The sequence below is a fragment of the Marmota marmota genome, unplaced genomic scaffold (genome assembly GCF_001458135.2).
Source record: "Marmota marmota marmota unplaced genomic scaffold, marMar, whole genome shotgun sequence".
Taxonomy (NCBI): Eukaryota; Metazoa; Chordata; class Mammalia; order Rodentia; family Sciuridae; genus Marmota; species Marmota marmota.
Window position 1 is genome coordinate 64,805,035 of NW_026000174.1, and position 25,242 is coordinate 64,830,276.

Below are 25,242 nucleotides of genomic sequence, written 5' to 3' on the forward strand. Positions count from 1 at the left end.
GAAACAGATGTGTGTACAAAGCCCCAAAGCTGCCCAGAGTTGGCGGTGGGGCCCCTTCAGAGCAAGCGCCCAAGCCCTTCAGGCTCACTCTACTTGCTGAAGCCCTTCGACGCTCCCACCCAGAAATGACAACAAGGCTAGTGAGGCTGACAGTCTTGCTGTAATTGAGAGGAAACGGGCTGTAGCGCATTTGGCAGATCGAGTCACCAGCAGCCAAAGTCGGGGGTTGTGCAGGCAGCTGAAGGGCTCAGGGCCCCTTGCCTCACATAATGAAGAGAGGAAGGAGGCCAAGTTCTAACCCAGATGGTAAGTTGGTCCCTGGGACAGTTTTGCTTCCTCTCCTCACTCTCAGGAAGGAAGGGAGGGGCATCATCTTCCCTTGCTGCCAATAGTTCCTTTCGGAGAGACTGGGGAGGGTTTATAAAAATCTCCTGGTGGAAAAAACCTCCTCCTTCACCAGCCCCCAGATGGTCTCTACTCCCTTCCAGCCACTTCACAGCAGAATCCAAATCCAGAACCACATGTGTTCCATGGGCCTGAGGGTAGTGAGGGGGAGTACGGGGTGGCCAAAGGCAAGGGGTGGGGGATCAGGGGCAGTGGCCATTCTTAGCAGTTCCAGGGAAACACAGGGCCTTTCTCCCAAGCACCCTGCATAGGCTCAGTGGCAGCACTGGCCACCTGCCCTTCTGGGAGAGTACCAAACCCCCATGGAGTGCCTCAGAGTGAAGAGGGTTCAGGCCAGGAAGACCACAAAGATGATGAAGAAGACAATGAGGATGAGGAAGATTTTGACCATAAGCCACCTGTTGGAGGTGACCGACTGGAAGTACTTGAGGATCTCTGAATGGGCAGCCTCAACATCCAGCTGGGCTCCTAGCACGTTCTCGTCGATCCTGGGAACAGGGCCGGGAGGGAAGGAAACAAAAGGACACCGGATTAAAGACATGCTGTTGAAGTCTTATTTATTGACATGGAAAAGATGGTCACAATATGTAGAAATAAAAAATGTGTATGTTTGTTTATAGAAAAGGCTCTTGTGGGGCTGGGGCTGTGGCTCAGTGGTAGAGTGTCTGCCTGGCATGCATAAAGCCCTGGGTTCTATCCCAAGCACCACAAATATATAAATAAAGATATACAACAGTGTCTCCTGCTTTGTGTAGGTACCTGTGAATAAATAAGCCAACAAAAATTTAAAAATAAAAAGTTGGTAAGGACTTTAACAAGTAGTAATATTTAAAAAAAAAAAGAAAGAAAAAGAGAAAAGGCTCTTGTAGGGCAGTATTTCTTGGTTCTAGTTTGAAGACCAGTTCTCCCACTTATTCTATCTCTAAATCATTTAACCTTATTTTTCCTTATTTGCAAAATGAGAAACACAAATCCTTTCGCTCCTTAGACTGTCTGCAATGAGTTGGTATGAAGTCCCCAACCCACATAAGCCCCCAAATTATTAGATAAAATTTTTGCTAAAATTTTGCTGTATTTATTCATTTTTAATCTAATAAACATGTATCTGGTTTTTGTTTTTGTTTTTTTTATTTTCGTAGTATTGGACATTGAACCCAGGGGTGCTCTACCATTGAGCTACAACCCCAGCCCTTTTTATTTTGAGACAAGGTCTTGCTATGTTGCTCGGGCTGGCCTCAAACTTGTGATCCTCCTGCTTCAGCCTCTCAAGCTGATAGGATTATAGGCGCACACCAGGATCCCCAGGGCATGTACAGTATTTGCAATAAGGGGAAAAAGTTCACAGACCATTATACTCAGGATATCCTCATTCCGAGTCAGAGAGGAGGAAAAACTTAAATGGTATAGACAGGAAGTCAGAAGATAAGAAAAGCTGTAGACAGAGGAAATTCTCTCCCAAGAACAGAGAAGTCCTCAGAGGAACAATTTCTTGAGAAATTATTGAGCAAAGCAAAAACACTTGGCAGCCGACCTGCATATGCAACTCTAAAACCAAAATATAATTAGGTACCAAACAATAATGTTTCAATTTACAGTGGTAGTATTTATCATAGTGGTCCTATAAGATTATATTGTCTAGTGACACCATAGCTATTTGATTTTGCCTAAGGATAAATTTCAAATAAAATATCCCCTATCATTCAATGGTGCATGAAAGAAAAAAACTCTGGCCTTTGCAAAGGAAGTCCCTGGGAACAAAGATTTTTGTGAGCTGTAAGTATGGATTGGGTGGGGTCTGGCAATCCAGTTGGAAAGTAAGAGGAATAGATGGCCAATGGCTCCAAGTCCAAGGTTTTGGGAAGACAGTCATAAGAACTGTGATTCCATTTTTTATGTTGAAGAGGCTAACTAAGGTTTACTAGCTTCAGGACATAATTACATTTCTCAGTGTAGATATATTTGTTATACCAAATGAAGCTCTTCTTGGCAATTATGAATGGCTGTGCTTAACAAAAAAGGATAAACTTAATAAATGCAATCTGAGCTAGGTGTAGCGACACACATCTATAATCCCAGTGGCTTGGAAAGCTGAGACAGGACGATTGCAAATTCAAAGCCAGCTTCAGCAAAAAAGTGAGGTGTGTTAAGTGAGACCCTATCTCTAAATAAAATGCAAAGGCGGGCTGAGGATGTGGCTAAGTGGTCAAGTGCCCCTGAGTTCAATCTCTGGTACCCTGCTCCCCCTAAAAAAAGAATAAGGGAATCATGTTAAGAGGACACAGAAGCTGACCTGAAGCGGGGCTCCGTAGGGCCAGATTTAGGAAACTTGATCATCATAAAAAAATAATGCCAAACTAGGAGCAGTGGTACAGGATTGTAATCCCAGGTACTCGGGAGGCTGAAGCAGGACAATCACAAGTTTGAGGTCAGCCTCAGAAGCTTAGCAAGGACCCTTTCTCAAAAACAAGAAGCCGGGGATATAGCTAACTGGTAGAGTTCTTCTGAAATAAATTCCCAGTACCAGAAAGAAAAAAAAAATTATGCTAATGGATTATAATATATTGAATAAAAACAAAAACAAAAAACCCCTAACAATTCCATAGTGGTAACTTAAAATAAGAGAAAGCTCCTTTACAGAAGTCAAATAATAAGTATAGAAGAAATGATAGAAAATCACCATTTTACACAATCTAAAAAATGACAAGCAAGAATCACTGTGTGGTAGAAGCTAAACATTCACACCAATTCAAAGCATCACTCCACAGATACTTAAGTCTGATGGTCACCACTTTAAACATGTGACCAAACTGCATCACCAATAAAGGAATAACCCTCATCAACTGAGTATCCACTAATGCAATCATCACATCAAAATTGGTCTTAATCTGATTACCTGGAAACACTGAACCAAAACCTTTTGTGTTGTCACCAAAAAAAAATACAAAAGGACATATTAAAAATACAAAATAGACATAAGAATCAAAAGCAGGTGTGAGTCTTGTCTGGGTTTTGATCTGAAGGAAAATAAACTAAAAACTTAAAAAAAAAAAAAAAATCCAGTTGGGGAAATCCAAATATGGACCAGGTATGAAGTGTTGGGAAACTACTGTTACTTTTCTTTGTTATGTTAATGGCATTGTAACTGTTCAGAACACCTTTACCTTTAGCAAGGGGCATGTTGAAGAATCTGGGGATGAACTTTCATAATGTTTGCCCTACTCTCAAAGGATTCACTAGGGAGGGGAAGCAAATGAGAAAAAATTTTTACAACAACTGTACCTGAGGGAATAAAGGTCTTCATTAAACTATCCTCCCAACTTTTCTGTATTTGATATCTTTATTTACAAAAAAGAAAATGATCCAGTAACATTAGATCAGGTAATTATGTTGAAAAAGCCACCTATTTTTTAGTTTCTCAAAAATTAAAAAATTCTCAGGTCTTACATACAGAGATTATAAATTGAGGCTTGGGAATCTACTCATTGAATTTCATATTAAATTAGTGATTTCTCAAGGGCTGGGGATATAGCTCAGTTGGCAAATTGCTTGCCTCACATGCACAAGGCCCTGGGTTCAATCCCTAGCACCACCAAAAAAAAAAAAAAAACCAACCCCACAAACTAGTGGTTTCTAGTGGCTGGGGCTGGGGCTGGGGCTCAGAGGTAGCGCACTTGCCTGGCATGTGTGAGGCACTGGGTTCGATTCTCAGCACCACATATTAATAAATAAGTAAAATAAAGATCTATCAACAATTTTTTAAAAATTAGGTTTCTCAAGAAAGTGCTTAAGCCCAACACAGTAGTGCCCGTCTGTAATTCCAGCTACTTCGGGAGGCTAAGGCAGGAGGATAAAAAGTTCAAGGTTAACCTAGGTAATGTAATGAGACCCTGTCTCAAAATAAAAAGTATAAAAGGTTTGGGGGCGGCTGGAGATGTGGCTCAAGCGGTAGCGCGATCGCCTGGCATGCGTGCGGGCCGGGTTCGATCCTCAGCACCACATACAAACAAAGATGTTGTGTCTGCCGAATACTAAAAAATAAATATTAAAAAAAATTCTCTCTCTCTCTCTTTAAAAAAAAAAAAAAAAAAAAGATGAATATTAAAAAAAAAAAAAAGGTTTGGGGGTGTAGCTCAGTGGTACAGCACCCCTGGGTTCAATTTCCAGTACCTTAAACAAAACAAATGATGTCCTTGAGGAGATTAGAGGAAAAGGGATCCAGTTTATAAGTCTAGGATTTAGCTGTAAGAGGAGCTGGTAACAGATGAGAAGGCAGGGTACTGAGTGGGGTGGAAGTTTCCTTGAAACTAGTTTAGTCTTTCCTGGTCCCTTGGATTTTTTTGGAGTGGGGGGTGGGGGATGGGAGAGTGGGGCTGGTACCAGGGATTGAACCCAGGGGCACTTAAGCGCTGAGCCACATCCCCAGACCTTTTTTGAATTTTATTTAGAGAAATCTGTTGTGTGTGTGTGTGGGGGGATATCTTTCTGAGTTGTTTAGAGCCTCTCTTAAGTTGCTGAGGCTGGCTTTGAACTGTCGCTCCTCCTGCCTCAGTCTCCCACATTGCTGGGATCACAGGCGTGTACTACCCATGCCCAGCTTGAATTTGATTTTTTAAAAGCTATTATAGGGCTGGGGTTGTGGCTCAGTGGTAGAGCACTCACGTAGCATGTGCGAGGTCCTGGGTTCGATTCCCAACACCACATTAAATAAATAAATAAATAAATAAGGGTATTGTGTCCAACTACAACTAAAAAATATATCATTTTTTTAAGAGAGAAATTTTTAATATTTATTTTTCAGTTTTTGGTGGACACAACATCTTTATTTTTTTATGTGGTGCTGAGGATCCAACCCAGCGCCCCACGCATGCCAGGCGAGCACCTTACCACTTGAGCCACATCCCCAGCCCTAAAAAATATATCTTAAAAAAAAAAAAAAAAAAAAGCTATTATAGCAGCGTTCAGTAGTACACACCTGTAATACCAGGTACTTGGGAAGCTGAGATAGGAGGGTCACAAGTTCAAAGGCAGCCTGAGCAACTTAGTGAGATCCTGTCTCAAAATAAAAAGCAGCTAGGCAAGTGTCACATGTCTTCGGCTCAGGAAGCTGAGACAGGAAGATTGCAAGTTCAAAGTCAGCCTCAGCAACTCAGCAAAGTCAGGCACTAAGCAACTCAGAGAGACCCTGTGTCTAAATCAAATACAAAATAGGGCTGGGGATGTGGCTCAGTGTCCCTGAGTTAAATTCCCTGTACCAAAAAATAAAAAGAAAAAAGGGCTGGACATGTAGTTCAGTGGTAGAGCTCTGCTGGGCTCAATCCCCAGTACGGCAAAAATTAATAAAAACCATTAAAAAAAAAAGTTTAGGCAGAGCATTAGAGAAAGAACATACAGATATTCTGCCCACAGAGACTGGGTGGAGTCAGGATGCTCCATGACCTTCTGACCTGCTTATCTGAACTTGGGCAGGATATGTCCCAGAGTAGTTACCTGGCTTCCTGGCTTGCCCAAGACCCTGGGGCTGCCAGATAAGGCTTCTGCCAGTCTGTCATACTACATCAGAATGTTAGGAGCCCTCTGCCACCCATTCTGAATTTACTTAACCCCACTGGAGTTTGAGGTATGCTTTGTTTTGGCAATCAAGGCAGCAGAATACATAAACATGTAGGGCCTTGTCACTGTAGGATGATAGCCATAATTTTTCACCCAAACTGGGATGCTTTTGAAAATATAATTACTCAAAAAAAAAAAAAAAAAAGATAATTACTCTAGGACAGCATGTGTTAAATGCCCTGCACATAGGGAGATGTATATTCAGCTGCCAGTGGAGAGAAGGTTGAGATATCCTTGATGATGGCTGCTCCAAGCCTGGTACCAGGAGGCATTTTCCAAAAGAGCATCTCCTTCCCCCTTGAGTCAGCTTTGTGAGAAGCATCTGTTCCCAGGGGCCCATGAGGGGAAAACAGGACCCAGCTGCAGAGGCAAGGCCTTTGTTTTGCTAGCTTTCATGTCTGTCATGACCTCAGCAGCCCAAGCCCCGAGACAGCCAGAAAGTGTAGTCTATCCTGCAACAGACTCAGGGAGCCACCATGTTCCTGCAAACTGAGAGGCTCAGACACTAATCTCTCTCAGATCTCAGGATCTCTAAAAGCTCTTTAATATACCCACTTTTGAAGTAAGCATGGGGATTGCATCATCCCATGAGCATCTTGGTAGAGTCAGTAACAGAGCTGGGGAGCAAAAGCTTCCATAATTTTCCAGAACATTCTTCTGTAAAATTGTCTTGCTTCCCACCAATAATAAATATTTCTTTCAATGGTTTAAAAAAAAAAGGTAAAAACAAAAAACAGCTTGGGGACAAATGGAAAAATCTGAACACTGCCTGGATATTAAATAATATTAGGAAATTGTTAATTTTCATGGATGTGGTAACAGCCTATGGTTTTTGTCAAATTCATTCTCAGGAGAAGCTTGTTGAAGTATCTAGAGATAAAGTATCATGATATCTGCAGTCTCTCTGAAATGGTTCAGAAAAATAAAAGATAAGCAGCCAAATGTTAACAACTTTTGAATTTAGGTGCTAGATATATGTGTGTTTAATATGGTTATTTCAACTTTTTGGTGAATTTTAAATTTTTCATTAACAAAAGGCAACTAATTCCTTATTTTTATTTATTTATTTTTTAAGAATTGCTAATGTCTTCATTAAAGAAACAATATGCCCACGGCTGGGGGTATAGCTCAGTTGGTAGAGGGCTTGCTATGCATGTATAAGGCCCTCAGTTCAATCCCCAGCACCACAAAAAAGAAAAAGGAAAAAAAAAGAAACAATATGTCGAATGAAGGTGCTAAAAAATAAATTAGACCCAATGTGACACATTTCAATAGAGAACAATAAAATTAATTCAATGCTTGTCCCTTAGTATGCTACAGATTCTGTCAAACTGTGCTTTTGCTCTCTTTATAAATAAAACCTAAACTAACAATATGGAAGCATTTGAAATTTATTTATTTATTTATTTATTTTTCAGTTTTCGGTGGACAGAACATCTTTATTTTATGGGGAGCTGAGGATCGAACCCAGCGCCCCGCGCATGCCAGGGGAGCACATTACTGCTTGAGCCACATCCCCAGTCCAGAAGCATTTGAAAAAAAAAAAAATTAAAGCTCCCTTTCTCCCTACTTTCTTTCCACAAAAAGCGACTAATTCTTTTTCTTTTTCTTGTGATGCTGGGGATTGAACCCAGGGCCTTGTGCATGCGAAGCAAGCACTCTACCAACTGAGCTATGTGCCTAGCTCAAAAAGGACCTACTTCTGATTCATTTCTCCCACAGACATTTGCTCCATTACTTGCTAACTCTGAAGCAAAGCTCCTCGAAAGAATTGTCTGTTTTTTCTAATTACTCTTTTGCTCTGTTCTTACTTTTTTTCTGATTGTTTTACCCCTTTAACAATCTAATCTATTTTGCTGAACTGGGGTTTGAACCCAGGGGCTCTATGCCCCAAAGTTACATCCCCTGCCCTTTTTATTTGAGACAAGTTCTCCCTAAGTGTCTGAGGCTGGCCTTGAATTTGAGATTCTTCTGTCTCAGTATCCTGAGTGACCGGGATTATAGGATTACAGGTGTGTACCACCGCTTCTGGCCTCTTTCTCTTTTTTCCTTTTTCCTCAGGGTAGACCAAGGAGAGTTTTACCAGTGAGCTACACCTCTAGTCCTTTTTTTTTTTTTTTTTGGTACCAGGAATTGAACCCAGAGACACTTAACCACTGAGATACATCCCCAGCACTTTTTATTTTTTATTTTCAGACAGGGTCTCACTAAGTTGCTCAGGGCCTCATTAAATTGCTGAGGCTGACTTTGAATTTGTGATCACCCTGCCTCAGCCTCTTCTTCAGGTGTGTGCCCCCACACCCAGCTCATTCAGGTTTTTCTTCCCATTCCTCCACTGAACCTGAATCAAAGTCATGAACATCTATATAGCTGAATCCAATGCCCTCTTCTTACTCTTCAAGGTTCTGATTCCAGTAATGGCTAGGTAGGTCCTACTGGCCAACCCATTCCACAAATAACAACTAGAAATATTATACAAAATGTAAAAATCAGCTACCCTAGTTCAGCCAAGTTAATTGCTTGCAAAAACAAATGTCAACGTTCTTGGGAATCCGGATGTACCTCAGAGGTACAGCATTTACCTAACGTGTGAGACCCTGGATTCAATCCCCAGTACCACCAAAAAAAAAAAAAAAGTCAACATTCTCTAGGGAAACAGAAATTCTATAATGTATCAATCATGACGTACAAAAAATTGGTAAACATTCAGTGAAATAAGAAAGTGTGATCTGACCTATATTCAAAACAAGGCAAAGAGTATGACAAAACCTAGGATAACTCATATATTGGAAATTAGCAAACAAGGATCTTAAAGTGGTTATTGTAACCTAGAGAAAAATGCTCGTAATGACTGAAACGTAGTAAATTTCAGCATATAAACACAAGCTATAGATGGCTGGGGTTCCACCTCAGTGATAAAGTGCTTACCCAGCAAGAGGCCCTGGGTACAAACCCTAACACCACACACACACACACACAGAGAAAGGAAGAAAGAACCATATGGCAATTTAAAACTGAAAAATGGGCTGGGGACATAGCTCAGTTGGTACAGTGCTTGCCTCGCATGCACAAGGCCCTGGGTTTCATCCCCAGCACCACAAAAAACAAAAATAAAAACAAAAATCAACAACCCTGAAAAATATGATAGATGAAGTTAAAAATTCACAAGATAGGCTTAACAGCAGACTGACGAGAACATTGGAAAGGAATAGACATATATATAATAGAATATGTAGGGCTGGGGATGTGGCTCAAGCGGTAGCGCGCTCGCCTGGCATGCGTGCGGCCCGGGTTCGATCCTCAGCACCACATACAAACAAAGATGTTGTGCCTGCTGAAAACTAAAAAATAAATAAATAAATAAATACTTTAAAAAAAAAATAGAATATGTATATACACATATGTATTCTCAGATAAAGATAATAGGAAGAGGTAGAAAAATGTAATGGCCAAATACTTCTAAAATTTGGTGAGAGACATAAATTCACAGATTTAAGAATCTCAGAAAACACTCCCCTCAAAAAAAAAAAACCAGAATAAATACAAAAAAAAATCCATGTCTACATATATCATAGTCAACTGCTAAAAACCAAAGATAAGAGAGTACCCCACAAGTCCTGGAATCAACCTCAGCACCATTTAAAAAAAGAAAAGCAAGTAAATACATTTTCAGATAAAAACAAACTGAAAGAATCTGTTACCAGCAGATTGTACTGCTGCAAAAGTGCTAAGGGAAGTGCTTCTTTCAAGTTAAAGGGAAGTCATGTCAAAGGTGACTTGGATATTTTTAGGAAAGAAGAAAGCACTGGAAACAGTAAAGAGAATAGCTTCCCCTCTTAGTTTCATTAAATACACTTACCTTTAAAACAAAAATTATAATAGTGTACTGTAAGATTTATATAAAATTATGTAGATGCAACAAATATGATAATACATAGCTTAAAGATTAGAGAAAAGATGGCAAAGTTCTTTCATTTTATACAAAGTAACTCTGAAAAGCTAATGATGCATACTACAATCTCTAAAGCAAGCATTTTTAAAAAATGTCAATAACAAATAGCTATAATACCAACAGATAAATTTATTTATTTTTTTTTATTTTTTAAATATTTATTTCTTTTTTTTTAGTTATTGGCAGACACAACATCTTTGTTTGTATGTGGTGCTGAGGATCGAACCCGGGCCGCACGCATGCCAGGCGAGCGCGCTACCGCTTGAGCCACATCCCCAGCCCCCAACAGATAAATTTAAATGGAGTTGAAAACGAATTTTAATCAGTTCCTGTCTGAGGCAGGAAGATCACAAGTTCAAGTTCAAGGCCAGCCTCAGCAACTTAGAGAGACCCAGTCTCAAAATAAAAAGTAAAAAAGGCTGGGGATGTGGCTCAGTGGTAAAGTGTCCCTGGGTTCAATCCCTAGTGCCAAAAAAAAAAAAAAAAGGAAAAGTTAATGAACAAAATAAAACACTGATTAAATTCTCAGCTTCCATCTTGCTGGCCTGTCAGCAACATTTATCCCAACTGACACTCTTTCCTTTACTCATTTTGTTGCCTCCTAGGACTATATTTATTTTTATTCTTCCTTCCCAGCTGGTCTCATTTTTAGTGTTCTCCCAGAATTAAGACTTGAATTAAAATATGGCCCAGGAGAACTCAGGGCTTCATTTTTCCTCTTTATTATGTACTCCCTATTCAGTTTCAAAGTCCAATTCTGTGATTAAAAACCTATAATTTCAACTACTTGGGAAGCTGAGGCAGAAGATTTGCAAGATCCAGGCCACTTAAGAAGACCTTGTCTCAAAATAAAAGTAACAAAGTACCCCTGGGTTCAATATCCTGTACTGAGGAAGAAAAAAAAAAAAAAAAAAATCCAATTCTGCCCATATTTCTTTCCAGATCTCCATATAGCAATCAGTCTGTTAAATATCTCCACTTAAATGTCTAACGTATTGTTGGAGGTGTTGAACTTAAGGAGCTTATTTTCTCCTTACACTTACTCCACCCAAGGTAGACAGCCCTTATTCTATTCTTTTCTTTCTTTTTAATTTAAACTAGAGAGTTAACCCAGAAGCACTCTACCACTAAGCTATTTCCTCAATCCTTTGTTTTTTTAAATTTTTGAAACAGGGTTTCACTATGTTGCCAAGAATGGAATCAAACTTGTGAGCCTTCTGCCTCAGCCTGCACAGCTACTGGGATTTATAGGTGTGGGCCACCATACCCAGTTCCACTTCTTTAATACTCTTTATTTAGCTCAGATAACCTTAAACTTTATATATAAATAACTGTAGAGAGCCATCCTCACGCGTGACTGGGTGACTCCCGGTTTGGGTCTGAGGCTTCTGGTTGTGTCGGAATTTTCCCGGCCCTCTCCTGATGAGAGAACCCGTCTCGTCTGTGTGGGGGTGTGACTGACCACTGACCCCGGGGGGGCCCAATCATTGACCCTGTCCTTGGAGTGCGGCCCCCCCCAACCTTCATTGGATGGAATTATCCCCTGAATTTCTTGTTCCCCAATAAAAGGCTACTCCCTGGCGTGCTCGCTCTCTCTCTCTCCTGCTAGCCCTGAGTAATCCTTGCTGCCCTACGGGTGGTTCGAGGTTGGAGCCAGAGAGGGGAGCCGTCTCGGACCTGGTCATAGAAAAAGGTAACTGAGTCTGTGTGTTTATTTCGATCTCTGCTAGCTAACTTTTATGCCAAGAACCTCATTAATGAAACCAATGCACAGGCCACATGGTGGAAATAACTATTCACCACCATCCCCGCTGCTATCATGATCTCCTGCCTAAATTACTGAAAAGGCCTCTGCAATGATCTCCCTGCTTCTGTACTGTCCTAGAGACCTACAATGTTACCGAAAGATTAATTCTTTTTTTTTTTTTTTTTTAAGTACTGGAGATTGAATCCAGGGGTACTTAACCACTGAGCCACATCCCTAGCCCTTTTTGTTTTTTATCTGAGACAGGATCTTACCAAGTTGCTTAGGGCCTAGCTAAATTGCCTTCAAACTTGTAATCGTCCTGCCTCAGTCTCCCAAACTGCTGGGATTACAGGCACATATCACCATGCCCAGCTAATCCTCTTATGAGACTCAGCTAGGGGTGTAGCTCAGTGGTACAGTGTTTGCCTAGCCTGTGTAAGGACCTAAGTCTGATCCCTAGAACTGGGGATACAGATACACATACACACACACACACACACACACACACAGTCAAATCTTGTAAACTTTTTTTGTATCAGGTGCTTAACCACTGAGCCATATCCTCAGCCCCTTTTATTTTTTATTTTGAGACAGAGTTTCACCAAGTTGCTTAGGGCCTCCCTAAATTGCTGAGCCTGGTCTTGAACTTGCAATCTTCCTGTTTTAGCCTCCTGATTTGCTGGTGTATGCCACCATACCTGGCAGTAATAATGTTATTGTTAGATTTTAGGCATTTCCCAAATGCTCATGTGTAAGGCAATGCAAGAAGGCTTACAGGTGAAATGATTAGGTGATGAGAGGCTTAACCTAATCAGTGCATCAATACACTGATAGGGGTTAACTGTCTGGTAACTAGGGCAGGTAAGGGTGTAGCTAGAGCTGGGTCATTGGGGGCATGCCTTTGGTTTTGTACTTTATTTGTGGTGAGGGAATCTCTGTCTCTCTGCATCTCTCTTTGCTTCCTGGTGCCATATTCCCAACTGCTTTCCTCTATCACACACTTCTGCCATGATATTCTGCTTTACTTCAGGTCCTGAGGAACAGAGTAGGTCTATGGAATAAGACCTCTGAAACCATTAGACCCAAATACACTTTTCCTCCTCTAAAATTGTTTGTGTCAGGTCTTTTGGTTGCAGCAATGAAAAATGTGACTAAAACAGAAATTTGCACCAGGAATGGGTTTGCTGCTGTAAGTACCCGAACCATGTGATTCAGAAGCTTTTTGGAATTTGTATGAGGAAAATTTGGAAAGTCTAGTGATGAAAAGCTTTAGAATGTTTTAAATGGAATTACCCATTAAGGGAGCTCAGAAAACCAGAATGCCAATAGGATTGCAGACAGTTATGACTGGGCTCATGAGATCTGAGGAAAAGGAGAATTCTATTGGAAATTGACTAGAGGCCATTCATGTGCTGTTTACCTTTTGCCCATATCCTGAGACTTTCTGTGACACTGAATTTAATGGTGATGGACTAAATAATCTGACAGAAGGAATTTTTAGGCAGCACAGCATTCAGTTGGTGGTATGGGCATTGTTGGCAGCAGTTTATTGTGATAATTAGGAATAGAAAGCAAAAAAGAAAGACTGGATAAACTTGCAGTTTAGCCAGAAAAGTGAGAGTAAATCTGGGGCTAAGAAATGTGTGGGAATTTTTTGTTTGTTTGTTTGTTTTGATGCCAGGGATTGAACCTAGGATGCTTAACCACTGAGTCACATTTCTAGCCCTTTCTATTTTTCAATTTTGAGACAGAGTCTTGCTAAGTTACTTAGGGCCTTGCTAAATTTCTGAAGCTGGATTTGAATTTGTGATTCTCCTGCCTTAACCTCCTAAACTGCTGGGGTTACAGGCATGAGTCACTGTGCCTGGCTGGAATGTGTGGTTTTTAACACCATTACAGCCACTAAAGAAACACCAAAGGCTCTGACCAGACAATAAGAAAGACGGCTTAAGGACATACCTCAGGAATTGGCAAAATAACACCTATCTCATACTCCAGGGAGTAAAAGTAAAATTTTCTTTGAAAAGAGACCACTTCCAGCATGGGGGTGAGGGCGGGGGTGTGCTAGGAAGTTGTTTCACCATCCTCAGCTGTCCATGCTGTAATTAGGCGGTTATGGAAGCTCTTCCACCAAAATTCCAAAGGCCTGGGAGGCCAGGCAGAGAGCTCCAGGGTCAGAGTCTGCAGGTAGCCCCTGAGAGGCTATGCATGGAGATGTGAGAAGGAAACCAAAGCTGCAGTGGAGACCCTTGAGATTAAGAAATGCCAGTACCATGGAATGTCTGCCTAAGAAAGCTGAGAAAGAGGCCACGTAAGCTGCCACCACCAAAGCCACAGGCACAGAGCTATACAAACCCTTTGCAGAGAATATCAAGATGCTATGTGCCCCAGAAACAGGACACAGAACTATAGGATTTATTTGCCCACCTGAATTTTGGTCTGCTTTGGCCCCATCCCTCCTTTGTATATCCCTATTTCTCCTTTTCTCCCTTTTGGAATGGAAATGTTTACTCTGTGCCTTCATATTGGATATATATAACTTACTTTTGATTTTTTGTTGTTGTTGTTCCTAGAATTGAACCTAGAGGTGCTTCACCATCGAGCCACATCCAAGCCGCCCCCCCCCGCCCTTTTTTTTTTTACTTTGAGACAGGGCCCTGCTAAGTTGCTGAGACTGGTCTCAAACTTGTGATCTTCTTGCCAGAGCCTCTCTGGGATTATAGGCCTGTGCCACCACACCAAACTTGCTTTTGATTTTTATGGGGACTCACACTGAGAGTTTGCCTTGAGTCTCAGAGGAGACTTTGGACTTGTACTTTTAGGAAATCCTGGAACTTTTGAGACCATGGGGACTCTTGAAAATGGACTAAATGCATTTTGCATGTGAGGCAGGCATAAGCTTTTGGGAGCCAAGGGGAATGTTATGGTTAGATTTTTAGGTGTTCCTCAAAAGCTCATGTGTAAGAAAATGCAAAGTTTACAGGTGAAATGATTCAGTTATGAGAACATTAACTTAATCAGTGCATGAATCCACTGACAGGGATTAACTGGGTGGTAACTGTAGAGCAGGCAGGTATGACTGGAGGAGGTGAATCATTGCGGGCAGGGTGCCTTTGGGGTATATATTTTGTCTGTGGTGAGGGAATCTCTGTCACTCTATCTCTGGTTCCTGGTGCCATGTTCTCAGCTTCTTTCCTTCACCATACACTTCAGACCTGATATTCTCCTTCACCTCAAGCCCTGAGGAACAGAGTAGGTCTTTGGAATAAGACCTCTGAAACCATTAGACCCAAATAAACTTTTCCTCCTCTAAAATTGTTTTAGTTAAAAAGTTAACAGGGCTGGGGATGTGGCTCAAGCAGTAGCGCACTCGCCTGGCATGCATGCAGCCCGGGTTTGATCCTCAACACCATACAAACAAAGATGTTGTGTTTGCCGAAAACTAAAAAATAAGTATTAAAATTCTCTCTCCCTCTCTTAAAAAAAAAAAAAAAAAAAAAGTTAACCAAAATAAACATCCTATCTTCTTCCGAGTGGCCTTCCCTGCCACTCAATCTGTGATGTACCCAGTCAGTGGCCTTCTTTTTTATTGTATTTTACTTATTTCTTTTTTGTGGTAGGGTCTCACTATGTTACCTAGCCTACTCTCAAACTCTTGGGCTCAAGGGATCTTCCTTTTGCCTCAAACTCCAGAGTAGCTGGGATTATCAGTGAGCACCACCACACCCAGCTCTCAATCACTTTTCTATCTTTCTTTCTTTTTCTTTTTAATTTTGAGACACTAAGCTATTTAGGGCCATACCAGATTGCTGAGGCTGGATTTGAACTCAAGATCCTCCTGCTTGAGTTCAAATCCTCCTGCTTCGGCCTCCCAAGCCACTGAGATTACAGGCATGCAATGAGATTACAGCTCTCAAGTCACTTTTCTTAAGATATCATCCCACTTAAGTCTCTGCATAGCCCTTTTTACTATAGTACCTGAAATTTGCTTGCTTTTAAGTTCTTTTTAGCAGCTGTCCATACCCACTCTATCAAATTCCATATAGACACTACAGAGAGAGCTTCATGCTATAGAGTCTTCACTATACAGGGATTCCTCACTGTAGGCCTAGCACCTAGACTAGTACCTGACATGGAACAGGTGCTCAACGAATACTTAATGAGTGAGCAGAAGCAGGTGACCTGGGCCTTATGTGCTGGCAGATTCCACTCTGCTCTTCCAAAGGACATCAAACTGGGTACTTCAAGATGCCAATCCACAGGAAAAAGAAGGCTCCTCTATGTGGGATAAGCCAGTGCCTCACCTCTGAATGGTTTCCTCCTGTTCCTTAACCATGTGTGCCAACTGCTGAAAGATGGAGCCCAGCTCAACAATTGTAGACTCTATGTTCTGCATGGTATCTGCCCGACTCTGGATATAGGAATCCTTTAGGGGAGGAAGAGAGCAAATTAGCAGTATGAGCTTCTTCAAGGGAAGAGTCTTTAGGACTTTCCCAGCTTGCCATTCCACCCATGGCACGCTCCACTGTCTTGGGACCCACAGAGAACAGAAGAGCTCATCCTCCTCAATTTAGAGCCTGAGTACCTGCTCATCAATGAGCTGCAGTTGCTGGCTGGTCCGGGAGTCCATCATGTCAATGGCTACATCCCTGGAGCCACGAGACTCTGCCCCCAAAACCACAGGACCTCCCCCTGCAGAAGAAAGAGGACATGGCACATCTTAATAGTTAAAGGCAGGTTCAAAGCCCACATGCTCTGGATTTGAATCCCAGCTCTGGCACTTACTAGCCTTGTGACCCTGGACAGATCATTTAACCTCTCTGAGCCTCAGTTTCCTCACCTGTAAAATGGGGATAATAATAGTTGCTTTTTCAAAGGGTGGTTGTGACAATTAAATGAGAGAATGCGAATAAGAGCACAAAACATTTAGATACTCTAATTCAATCTCTAAATGATTGAATTCACCCCCAACAGAGAGAATGTGGAAGACTAATTGTGGATAATGAATCCCCATAATCAAGTCTGACATCTGAGAAATGCCTACCAAATTCCTGGCCCCTCCATTCTCCTATCCAATACCTGTCTCTAGATGCCATCACAGCCACAGTAACCAAGAGTAGCCACCAGGGCTTCCCATATTGCCTGTGACTTACCCAGGTGGTTGGGGGCAAGGGGCAGGGCTGATACAGGCGCCCGGGAGAACTGTTCCCGCCGGCTCCTCTGCTGCTTCAGATTCTGGGGTTAGGGAAAAAATGCAAAGGTCCTGATGCCTCTGTAAGTGAGTATATTAAAGAGATCCCTCTTCTTAGCCCCATGACCCTGTGGAACTTGTCCCTTTTCCATTTTCTCTTGGGCCCTTACTCCCACATTTCTATCCCTTTTTTCAGATTCCTCTCACCTCTGTCCTCACTTCTAAAACTGATTTGAAGTCATTGGACATGGAAGCCAGTTTTGACTAGAAGAAAAGGAGAAAGAATCAAGCAAAGAAAATCCAGTTTTCTCACTCCCTCCCTCCATCCCCAAGGTCCCACCTGCAAGGAGACCACAATGGTGTTGGAATGGGTCTGCAGGTGCCGGCCACTCTGGCTGCCCTTGGCCTTCACAAAATCCTGAAGCTGAGCGATTTGTTTGTTGAGGCTATTGATGTCCTGGTAAAAGAGCCCATAGAAAAACCGAGTATTAACCAAGGAGTCCTCAGCCAGCGTCTCTATCCATGGCCATCTCTAGCAGGGAAGGCAGGATGAAAGTTACTAGCAGGAGTGAGTGTCCCAGACAGTCAGATCAGAAGGGCTTGCTAGAATTTTCCAAGCTCTTGTGTTTGCTCTGTCTCAGTACCTGCAGAGAAGAGCCAGAAAAACGCAAAGTAGGGCCTCATCCATTTATGGGTGACTGATTCTCATTTACCCCTCTACTTATGTCCTGCTCCACCCTGTGAGGCTACAAAACCATTTCACAGGACAAGTCTTGGACCCAGAGCATGCTGTCCAACAAAGCACCTGTACAATACTCAGGAAAAGGGAGGACTTGAAGGCACCAAAGTTTTCCAGAGCAATCAACAAAATGATTTTTACACAAAGAATTTGTAATATTACAGCAAGAGTAAAACTGTGAATTGTCCAAGGTCACACACAGTGAGTTAGTAGCAGAGCCATGCTTTCTACACCAGTGTGTCAACTGCTCCCCAAACCAGCCTGCCAAGGGACAAGTGAGACAAAGAAAATGGAGGTGGCAGCCAGCAAGTGACCAAGAAAGTTTGTCCCAGGGTGAGAAAAGAAAAGAGGTGGCCTAGGGATGTAGTAGCTCAGTGGTAGAGTACTTCCTGAGCATGTGCTAGCATCTGGGTTCCATCCCCATAAGGAAATGGTGGGGAGAGGAGGTGGTCAAGAATAAATAATGAATATAAGAAATAGGCCAGAGTACCAGGCATGGTGGCACATGTTTGTGACCCTAGCAGCTTGGGAGGCTGAGGCAGAAGGATCGTGAATTCAAAGCCAGCCTCAACAACTGAGTGAGACCCTATCTCAAAAATTTCTTAAAAAATGGGGCTGGGGATGTGGCTCAAGCATGCGGCCCAGGTTCGATCCTCAGCACCACATATAAACAAAGATGTTGTGTCCACCAAAAACTAAAAAAAATGAAAAAAAGAGTGAAGCATCCTTGGGTCCAATCTCTGGAACCAAAATAAATGAATCAATAAATAGGCTAGAGCTAGACACAGTGGCACAGGACTAGAAAGAAAAATTCTGAATTTTTCTCTTGGATATTGTAGAAGGTCTTAGATGCAACACCAGAATCCATGTAACGAGTTTAGGTAAGAAAGAAAGAGGGCTGGGGATATAGCTCAGTGGCTCAATGTTTGCCTTAGGTTTGATGATACTCAGTCAGTACTGCCAAAAAAAAAAAAAAGAGAGAGCAAGAGAACAGAGTGCTGGGATGCACAGCTACTTAGGAAGCTGAGGCAGGAGGGTTGCAAATTTTCTCCCTGACAAAATCTCCCCTAGGGTTCTGGCTTTAAAAAGGCACCACTGCCCACAACGGCACCCAAGTGAGAAGCACCTAATCACATACTCACATCTCCTTAGCCCAGCTATTTGCTACCATACAAATGTAATCTACTGAGTGCTTACTGTGTACTTAGTACTCTATTAAACATTATGACTGAGCTGGAGATGTAGCTAGCTCAGTGAGAAAGTGCTTAGCCATGTGTGAGGCCCTGGGTTTGATGTCTAGTGCCAAAACTACACTGAAACACAAAACTCCATAATTGCTTTGTATTTGTTTACAGTGTGCCATGTAACATGCTGAGAGTGTTTCAATTTTATCTCTGTCCTTAAATTTAACAAAGAAAATTCTTTTACTTAACAGGTTTTAATTTACCCTCAAAAGCTATTCTTGGGGAAAAAAAAAGTTATTCTTGGGCTGGGATTGTGGCTCAGTGGTAGAGTGCTTGCCTAGCATGTGTGAGGCACTGGGTCTGATTCTCAGCACCATATATAAATAAGTAAAAGTCCATCAACAACTAAAAAATATTAAAAAAAAAAAAAAAGTTATTCTTGGCAGGGCACGGGGGCGCATGACTATAATCCCAGCAGCTCGGGAGGCCAAGGCAGGGGAATCATGAGTTCAAAGCTAACCTCAGCAAAAACCCAGGCTCTCAGCATCTCAGCACTCAGTGAAACACTGTCTCTAAATAAAGTACAAAATAGAGCTGGGAATATGGCTCTAGCACCCCTGAGTTCAATCCCCAGTACCAAAAAAGAAAAAAAGAAAACAGCCATTTTCTCCTTCTTTCTTTTTCATTTTTGGTAAATGGCACCACTATACACCAGATGCTCAGATCAAAAACCTAAAAGCTATTCTTTTTTTTTTTTTTTAGAGAAAGAGAGAGAGAGAGAAGAGAAGAGAAGAGAGAAAGAATATCTTTTTTTTTATAGATGGACACAACACAATGCCTTTATTTTTATGGGGTACTGAGAATTGAACCCAGGTCCTACCAGTGCTAGGTTTAGAAGATGAGTGTGCAAATGCCTTAGCACAGTGCTAAGGCATTTGTCTGCAATCCCTAGTACCAAAAAAACAAACAAAACCAAAAATACCAATCTCCCAGGAGCTTTTACCACTAAATTTAGAATACGACCCATCTCCTTAGTTGGCTTGTACAGGCTCTCTGGTCTAGCCCCTGCCACCATCTAGTCTCCTCACCTGCTGGGCTGTAGCCACACTCTGGACCTTTTCCCTTTGTGCCTCAAGGTTACCCACACTTTGGATCTTTTCCCTTTGCTGTTCCCACTTTACAAACTACATTCCCACTTTCTGGAATATGCTCCCACCAGATCTTTGGATGAACTTTCCTTCATATTTGGGTCTAAATGTCCCTTCTTCAGCCAGACTAGCCTATAGGAATCCCCCTAGGTACAGTAGTCACAGCCCTGAAAGTCACTCAACTATGTTAGTGATTAAAGGAAACAAATGAACCTTAAAGAGGACTGTGAGGTAGGCATCATCATCATCTCCTCCTTACTGATAAGGGAACTAAAGCTCAGAAGTTAGGAGGTACCCAAGTCACAATCTAAACGGTAGACTTATTTGAATTCAAGCCCTTCTAAACCTAGTAGGCTGCTTCTTAAATGCATAAACAATAAAACCCCAATAGTTAGAGGAACTCTCTTTTTTCCACCAGCATGGAATAGGTCTGCCCTTTGGCCTCTGTCATCATCATCATCATCTTTATTCAGGACAATCAAAGCAGCCTCCTTCCTCATCTCTGCCCTGTCCATATTCCAAGTCAGACTCCACTTGCAGCCCACAGCATTCAAGATGATTCCACAGCCCTTAGCATAGCACACATTATTCTTCATAAGCAGTCACCAAACTATCTTTCCAGTCTCCTGCGAATCACTTATTCAATCAGTGCCTACTAGATGCTAGACACTTATAAGCCCTTGGGGTACATCTGTGAAAAAAAAAAAAAAAAAAAAAAACCTGGTATTGTGTGTTCATGTATCTTTTCTTTCTTTTTATTGAGAGGTGGAATGTGGGAAAGGAGGAGGGAGGAAGGAATAAACAATAAATAAAAATAAGCTAATTATAGAGAATGTTAGAAAGTTCAAATATTATGAAAAAAGAAATAGAGCAGAGTAAGGAGGATAGGAGTTTGGGCTGATGGAGCATTAAACACCACGATTGCCAAGTGTGGTAGCACATGCCTATAATCCCAGCAACTCAGGAGACTGAGGCAGGATCAAAAGTTCAAAGCCAGTCTCAGCAACTTAGCATGGCCCTGTCTCAAAATTAAAAAAAAAAAGGGAGATGGGGTGGGACGGGGATGTGACTCAGTGGTTAAGCACCCCTGGGTTCAATTCCAAGAACCAAAGGGGGAGGGGGGACCCACACTATGATTGGGATACGCCTCCCTGAGCAGGTAACATCTGAGACTTGTTTTTTTTTTTTTCTTTTTACAGTATTGGGAATGGAACCCCAAGTCTCACACATGCCAGGCAAGCTCTCTACCTCTGAGCTATATCTCCAGCCCAGACTTTTCCTTTTATTATCCACACCTCTGCATAGCTTCATCTTCCTGGAATGTTCTCCTACTACCTTTACACCCAGCCTTGAATTCAGCTCAGATTTCACCCTCTAGTCTATCAATCTTTCCCAGTACCCCCTACTGTGTCAATCATCTTTTTGTAAGATCTTTTCTTTATCATTCATTCCTACTCACTGTAAGTATAGATCATGGAGCTGGATCACTCTTTTGCGTAGTAAGTCCTTGAAAGTAAGAACTTTGCCTCATGTTTGTGTCACCAGAGCCTAGTACAGTGCTTGGTAGATAATCAGTAAGCATCTACTGACTAAATGGGGGAACAGATGTTTAGGGCTGGCTCTAGAAACTTGCACCGGGCCTCTATGTCAATGGAAAATGATGAAAGTGATCTAATTAGAATGCTGGCTCTCCTGATAACTAGCAGCTCACCTGTTTGATGATATATGTTAGCTCTTCAATTTCCACTGCTTTATCATCAAAAAGGGACTTGCGCTTTGCCACTGCAGAGACAACAGGAAATTACAACAGATGAGTTAAAAGGCTGGAGATTAGCTTATTGGCAGAGCACATGCAAGACACTGGGTTCAATCCCTAGCACCACAAAGCACACAAACACAGAAAAAGACAAAGCTCAGGGAGCACCCTCTCTGGTTCACTACCCCACCTCTGAAAGATCCCAAAACACTTACAGATTGTCAGCTTCTCCAGCTTGGCAAATGTGTTGCTGAGGTCTTTCCCAATGCGCCTGCAAACAATCACTAGTGAGAACACCGTGGAAAAGGCAGGAAATAGGCTATTTCCACATTAGTTCTAACAAAACCAATCCCAGCCCTCATGGCCAAGTCACCAGTCTGCATGCTTACTTCTTCCTTGGACATTATATCACCCCACCACAAATCTTATCTCAACTCACTTGGCCATGAGGGTAAATTCACTGCGCTGTCGGGCAGCACGCAGAGCCGGCTTATTTGTTTGGATTCCATTCTGAAAAGCAATGCCAAGAGGTGACAACTTAGCTCCCCACTACATATTTGCAGCTTTCACTGTTCACATGTCCAATAAACTCTTTCTAGTACTAGAGGTATCTACCATCAGATAATTCATATTTATCAGTGGTATTTTAGCCGAAAAGAAGACAAGTAGACCTGGGTTCAAATGCTGACTTCACCACTTAGGAACTGAAAGATTTATGGTAAGTTACTTATTTTGAATCTCTATTTCCTCTTCTACAAAATGAAGACAACCTAACTACTCTTATTACTATTAAGATTACTATTAACATAAGGGCCATAAAGTACTATAGCCAACTGTCTAATACATTGTAAACATTAAAAAAATTTGGGAGAGGGCTGGGGATGTGGCTCAAGTGGTAGCACGCTCGCCTGGCATGCGTGTGGCCCAGGTTCGATCCTCAGCACCACATACAAACAAAGACGTGTCCGCCGAAAACTAAAAAAAAAAAAAATAAAAATATAAAAAAAAAAAAAATTTGGGAGAGAGTAAGCAAGCTAAAAGCTATGAATGAAAGTCAACATGAAACACTGTCAAAGACCCATACAGTTAATTGGGTCAGTAAATGGAAAGGGAACAGAAACTATTAGCAAAATAGTGACAGCAACATTTTATGAGTCACCAAGTGCTCATGCTGCACCTGATACTTCAGATATTAAAATCAGTTTGTTATTAGAAAAAAAAAATTGGCTAGTACAGCCACTCTATCCTTGGAATCAGGGAATCAATGAGGAAACTAGAAAGTTCCTGGAGATCACAAAATTCTTGGTGAAAAATTGTTAACAAAAGCTGAAATTTAAAAGTATTTTAAAATACAGTTACTCAGGCTGGGCACAGTGGATTATGCCTGTAATCCCAGCAACTCAGGAAGCTGAGGCAAGAGGATCACAATTTCCAGACCAGCCTCAGCAACTTAGTGCGGTCGTAAGTAACTCAAAATAAAAAACAAAAAGGGCTGGGGATGTAGCTCATTGGTAAAGCACCTGCGGATTCAATCCCCAGTACCAAAAATTTTAACAAGTTACTCAGGACTCACTTGGATTCACAAAGTCTTTACTGAAACAAAACTCTAGCTGGACAAAGTAGCACATGCCTGTATTCCCAATTACTATAATCCCGGCTACTCCAGAAGCTGAGGCAGGAGGATCATGAGTTCAAGGGCAGCCCCAGAAACTTAGAGACCCTGTCTCAAAATAAAATTCAAAAAGGGAGAGGGATGTAATTGAATAGCAGAGTGTGTTCCTGGCATGTACAAGGCCCTGGGTTTAATCACCAGTAACACCAACAAAACAAAACAAAACCCTCCAAAGTGATTTTGGTAAAAATTACTGATCTAAAAGACTTCTTTCCTTTCCCTGACCCTCTACTATACACATAGAAAAACTGAGGCCCAATTGGATTAACTAGGTTCCCCATGGTGGCAGAGCAAACTTGTGTAGTACACTAGAATTAGAATCCAAAGTGCATGTGTCTCAACTAAAAGCTCTTTCTAGAACTTGTTCATTGTTCAAATACCTTAGTCACCTTTATCCGAGGTATTCCTTCTAGAATAACAATCCTACTCTCTAGGGAATTCCTTACCAATTTAAAAAAAAAAAAAGTCTGGGTCCTTGCCTTCCATTAACAAGTCCACTTTTTGTGGCTTAGTAGGTCCTATGGACCCTATCCAACCTGTCAGCATCAGGTTTCCCCAAAAATTATTTCACTTAAAAGTGCTGGAATATACCCCCAACCAGGTTTAGTAGGGCTCATTCTTGCCTTTCCCACTCCTTACCTGACGGCTCTGCAGCGACTTGCAGGCAGACAGGAACTCCTGTGTCCGATCCCGGCAGGACATGGTGTCAGGAAGGGGTGGGACCAGGACCACTGGAGGGGGCAGAGGGGCGATGTCGCTGCTGCTACTGCCAGCAGTTGCAGGGGACAGGACCTGTGTCTTTGAGAGACCCAGGTAGACACCCTGATCCGTGTTCTTAGACCCGTAGCGTTTCCGCGGGATCATTGAGTCGCATAACCTCGGACTGTCGTGAAGGGGAGAGTGTCATTCCCCAGGAAGCCTCCTTCCCCACAACTCCCCCCTCAACTAGCAAATCCTCTGGCCCTTCCTGCATTTGGCAGTCTTTCGCGCCCAAGGCCACCCGCGGATCCTGGGACCTGCCTGCTGTGGGAAAGGGCCTGTTTCCTCCTGGCCCAAGGCGAAACCTCTCAGACTCTTCTTCCAACTTGGCTCAGGCGGCCAGAGCGCGGGCCGGGGTCCTGAAGCCGAGGGAAAGCCAGAGCCCGGTCCCGTGGCACCAAGGCTCCAGCCTGGCCTATGCAACTGTCCCGGGAGATAACGGGGCCCTCTCCTATCCGCGATTTCCTTCAACCCCTCAGTGGGAAACCGCGAAGGACCCCCGAGAGCGGACACACTTCGGTGGGCGGAGGGGGAAACCTCTAGGTGTTTATTTGAAACAGGAAGTCCCACCCCCTATAAAGTTCCGCCTTCTGGAAGACTGCAACCCCTGATTAGCTAATGCCGACGTCGTTCTCCACAGGGCTTTCCTGGTTGGACGGCGAGGTATTCGCTCACCAGGAGCCCGGCCGGCAGGACTTGCCCGCTCGCCCCCGGTTCCCTTCCCCCCCGCTCGTCGCCGCCCCCGTGAAGCCACTGTCCCGGAGCTGACACGGCGGCCAAGCCCCTCTTAGAGCGGGTCCTACCTCCTTCCTACCGCCGGCCGCCGCCGTCGCCACTGCCACAACCTCTTCGGCCGTCACCGCCTCCTCCCGGGGCGCTGGAGCCGCCGAACCCGACCAAAGACTAGGAGCCGCCACGTCACCTACACGTAACCCCACCCCCGTGACGAAGGGCTACGCCACGCCTTTCCCAGACCAGCGAGCCGGGACACGCCCCCTGCCGACGCAAGCGCGACTCCACCCTCCCATTGGCTAGGCCGCCTCCGTGACCCCACCCCTGAGGAGTGAGAGCGGACCCCC

The 25,242-nt window shown here is 42.8% G+C and overlaps 1 protein-coding gene across 3 annotated transcripts; it reads right to left on the reverse strand.

Moving 5' to 3' along the window:
• Positions 1 to 141: 141 nt before the first annotated feature.
• On the reverse strand, positions 142 to 25,123 carry Stx5 (syntaxin 5). 3 transcript variants are annotated; one of them, XM_015478121.2, is made up of 11 exons: positions 24,967 to 25,123; positions 24,044 to 24,287; positions 22,172 to 22,242; positions 21,948 to 22,003; positions 21,688 to 21,758; positions 17,246 to 17,362; positions 17,113 to 17,169; positions 16,868 to 16,949; positions 16,300 to 16,406; positions 16,019 to 16,140; positions 142 to 893 (listed from the first exon to the last, which is right to left on the reverse strand). In XM_015478121.2, exons 2-11 carry the CDS (start codon positions 24,266 to 24,268, stop codon positions 734 to 736), a joined length of 1,068 nt encoding a protein of 355 aa, XP_015333607.1. In that variant the 5' UTR covers positions 24,269 to 24,287; positions 24,967 to 25,123; the 3' UTR covers positions 142 to 733. The 3 variants fall into 3 exon arrangements, with proteins under 3 accessions (XP_015333607.1, XP_048644987.1, XP_015333608.1); XM_048789030.1 differs by having other exon boundaries at positions 24,044 to 24,135; positions 24,967 to 25,116; XM_015478122.2 differs by lacking the exon at positions 24,967 to 25,123 and adding an exon at positions 24,425 to 24,740.
• Between the last annotated feature and the right edge of the window lie 119 nt (positions 25,124 to 25,242).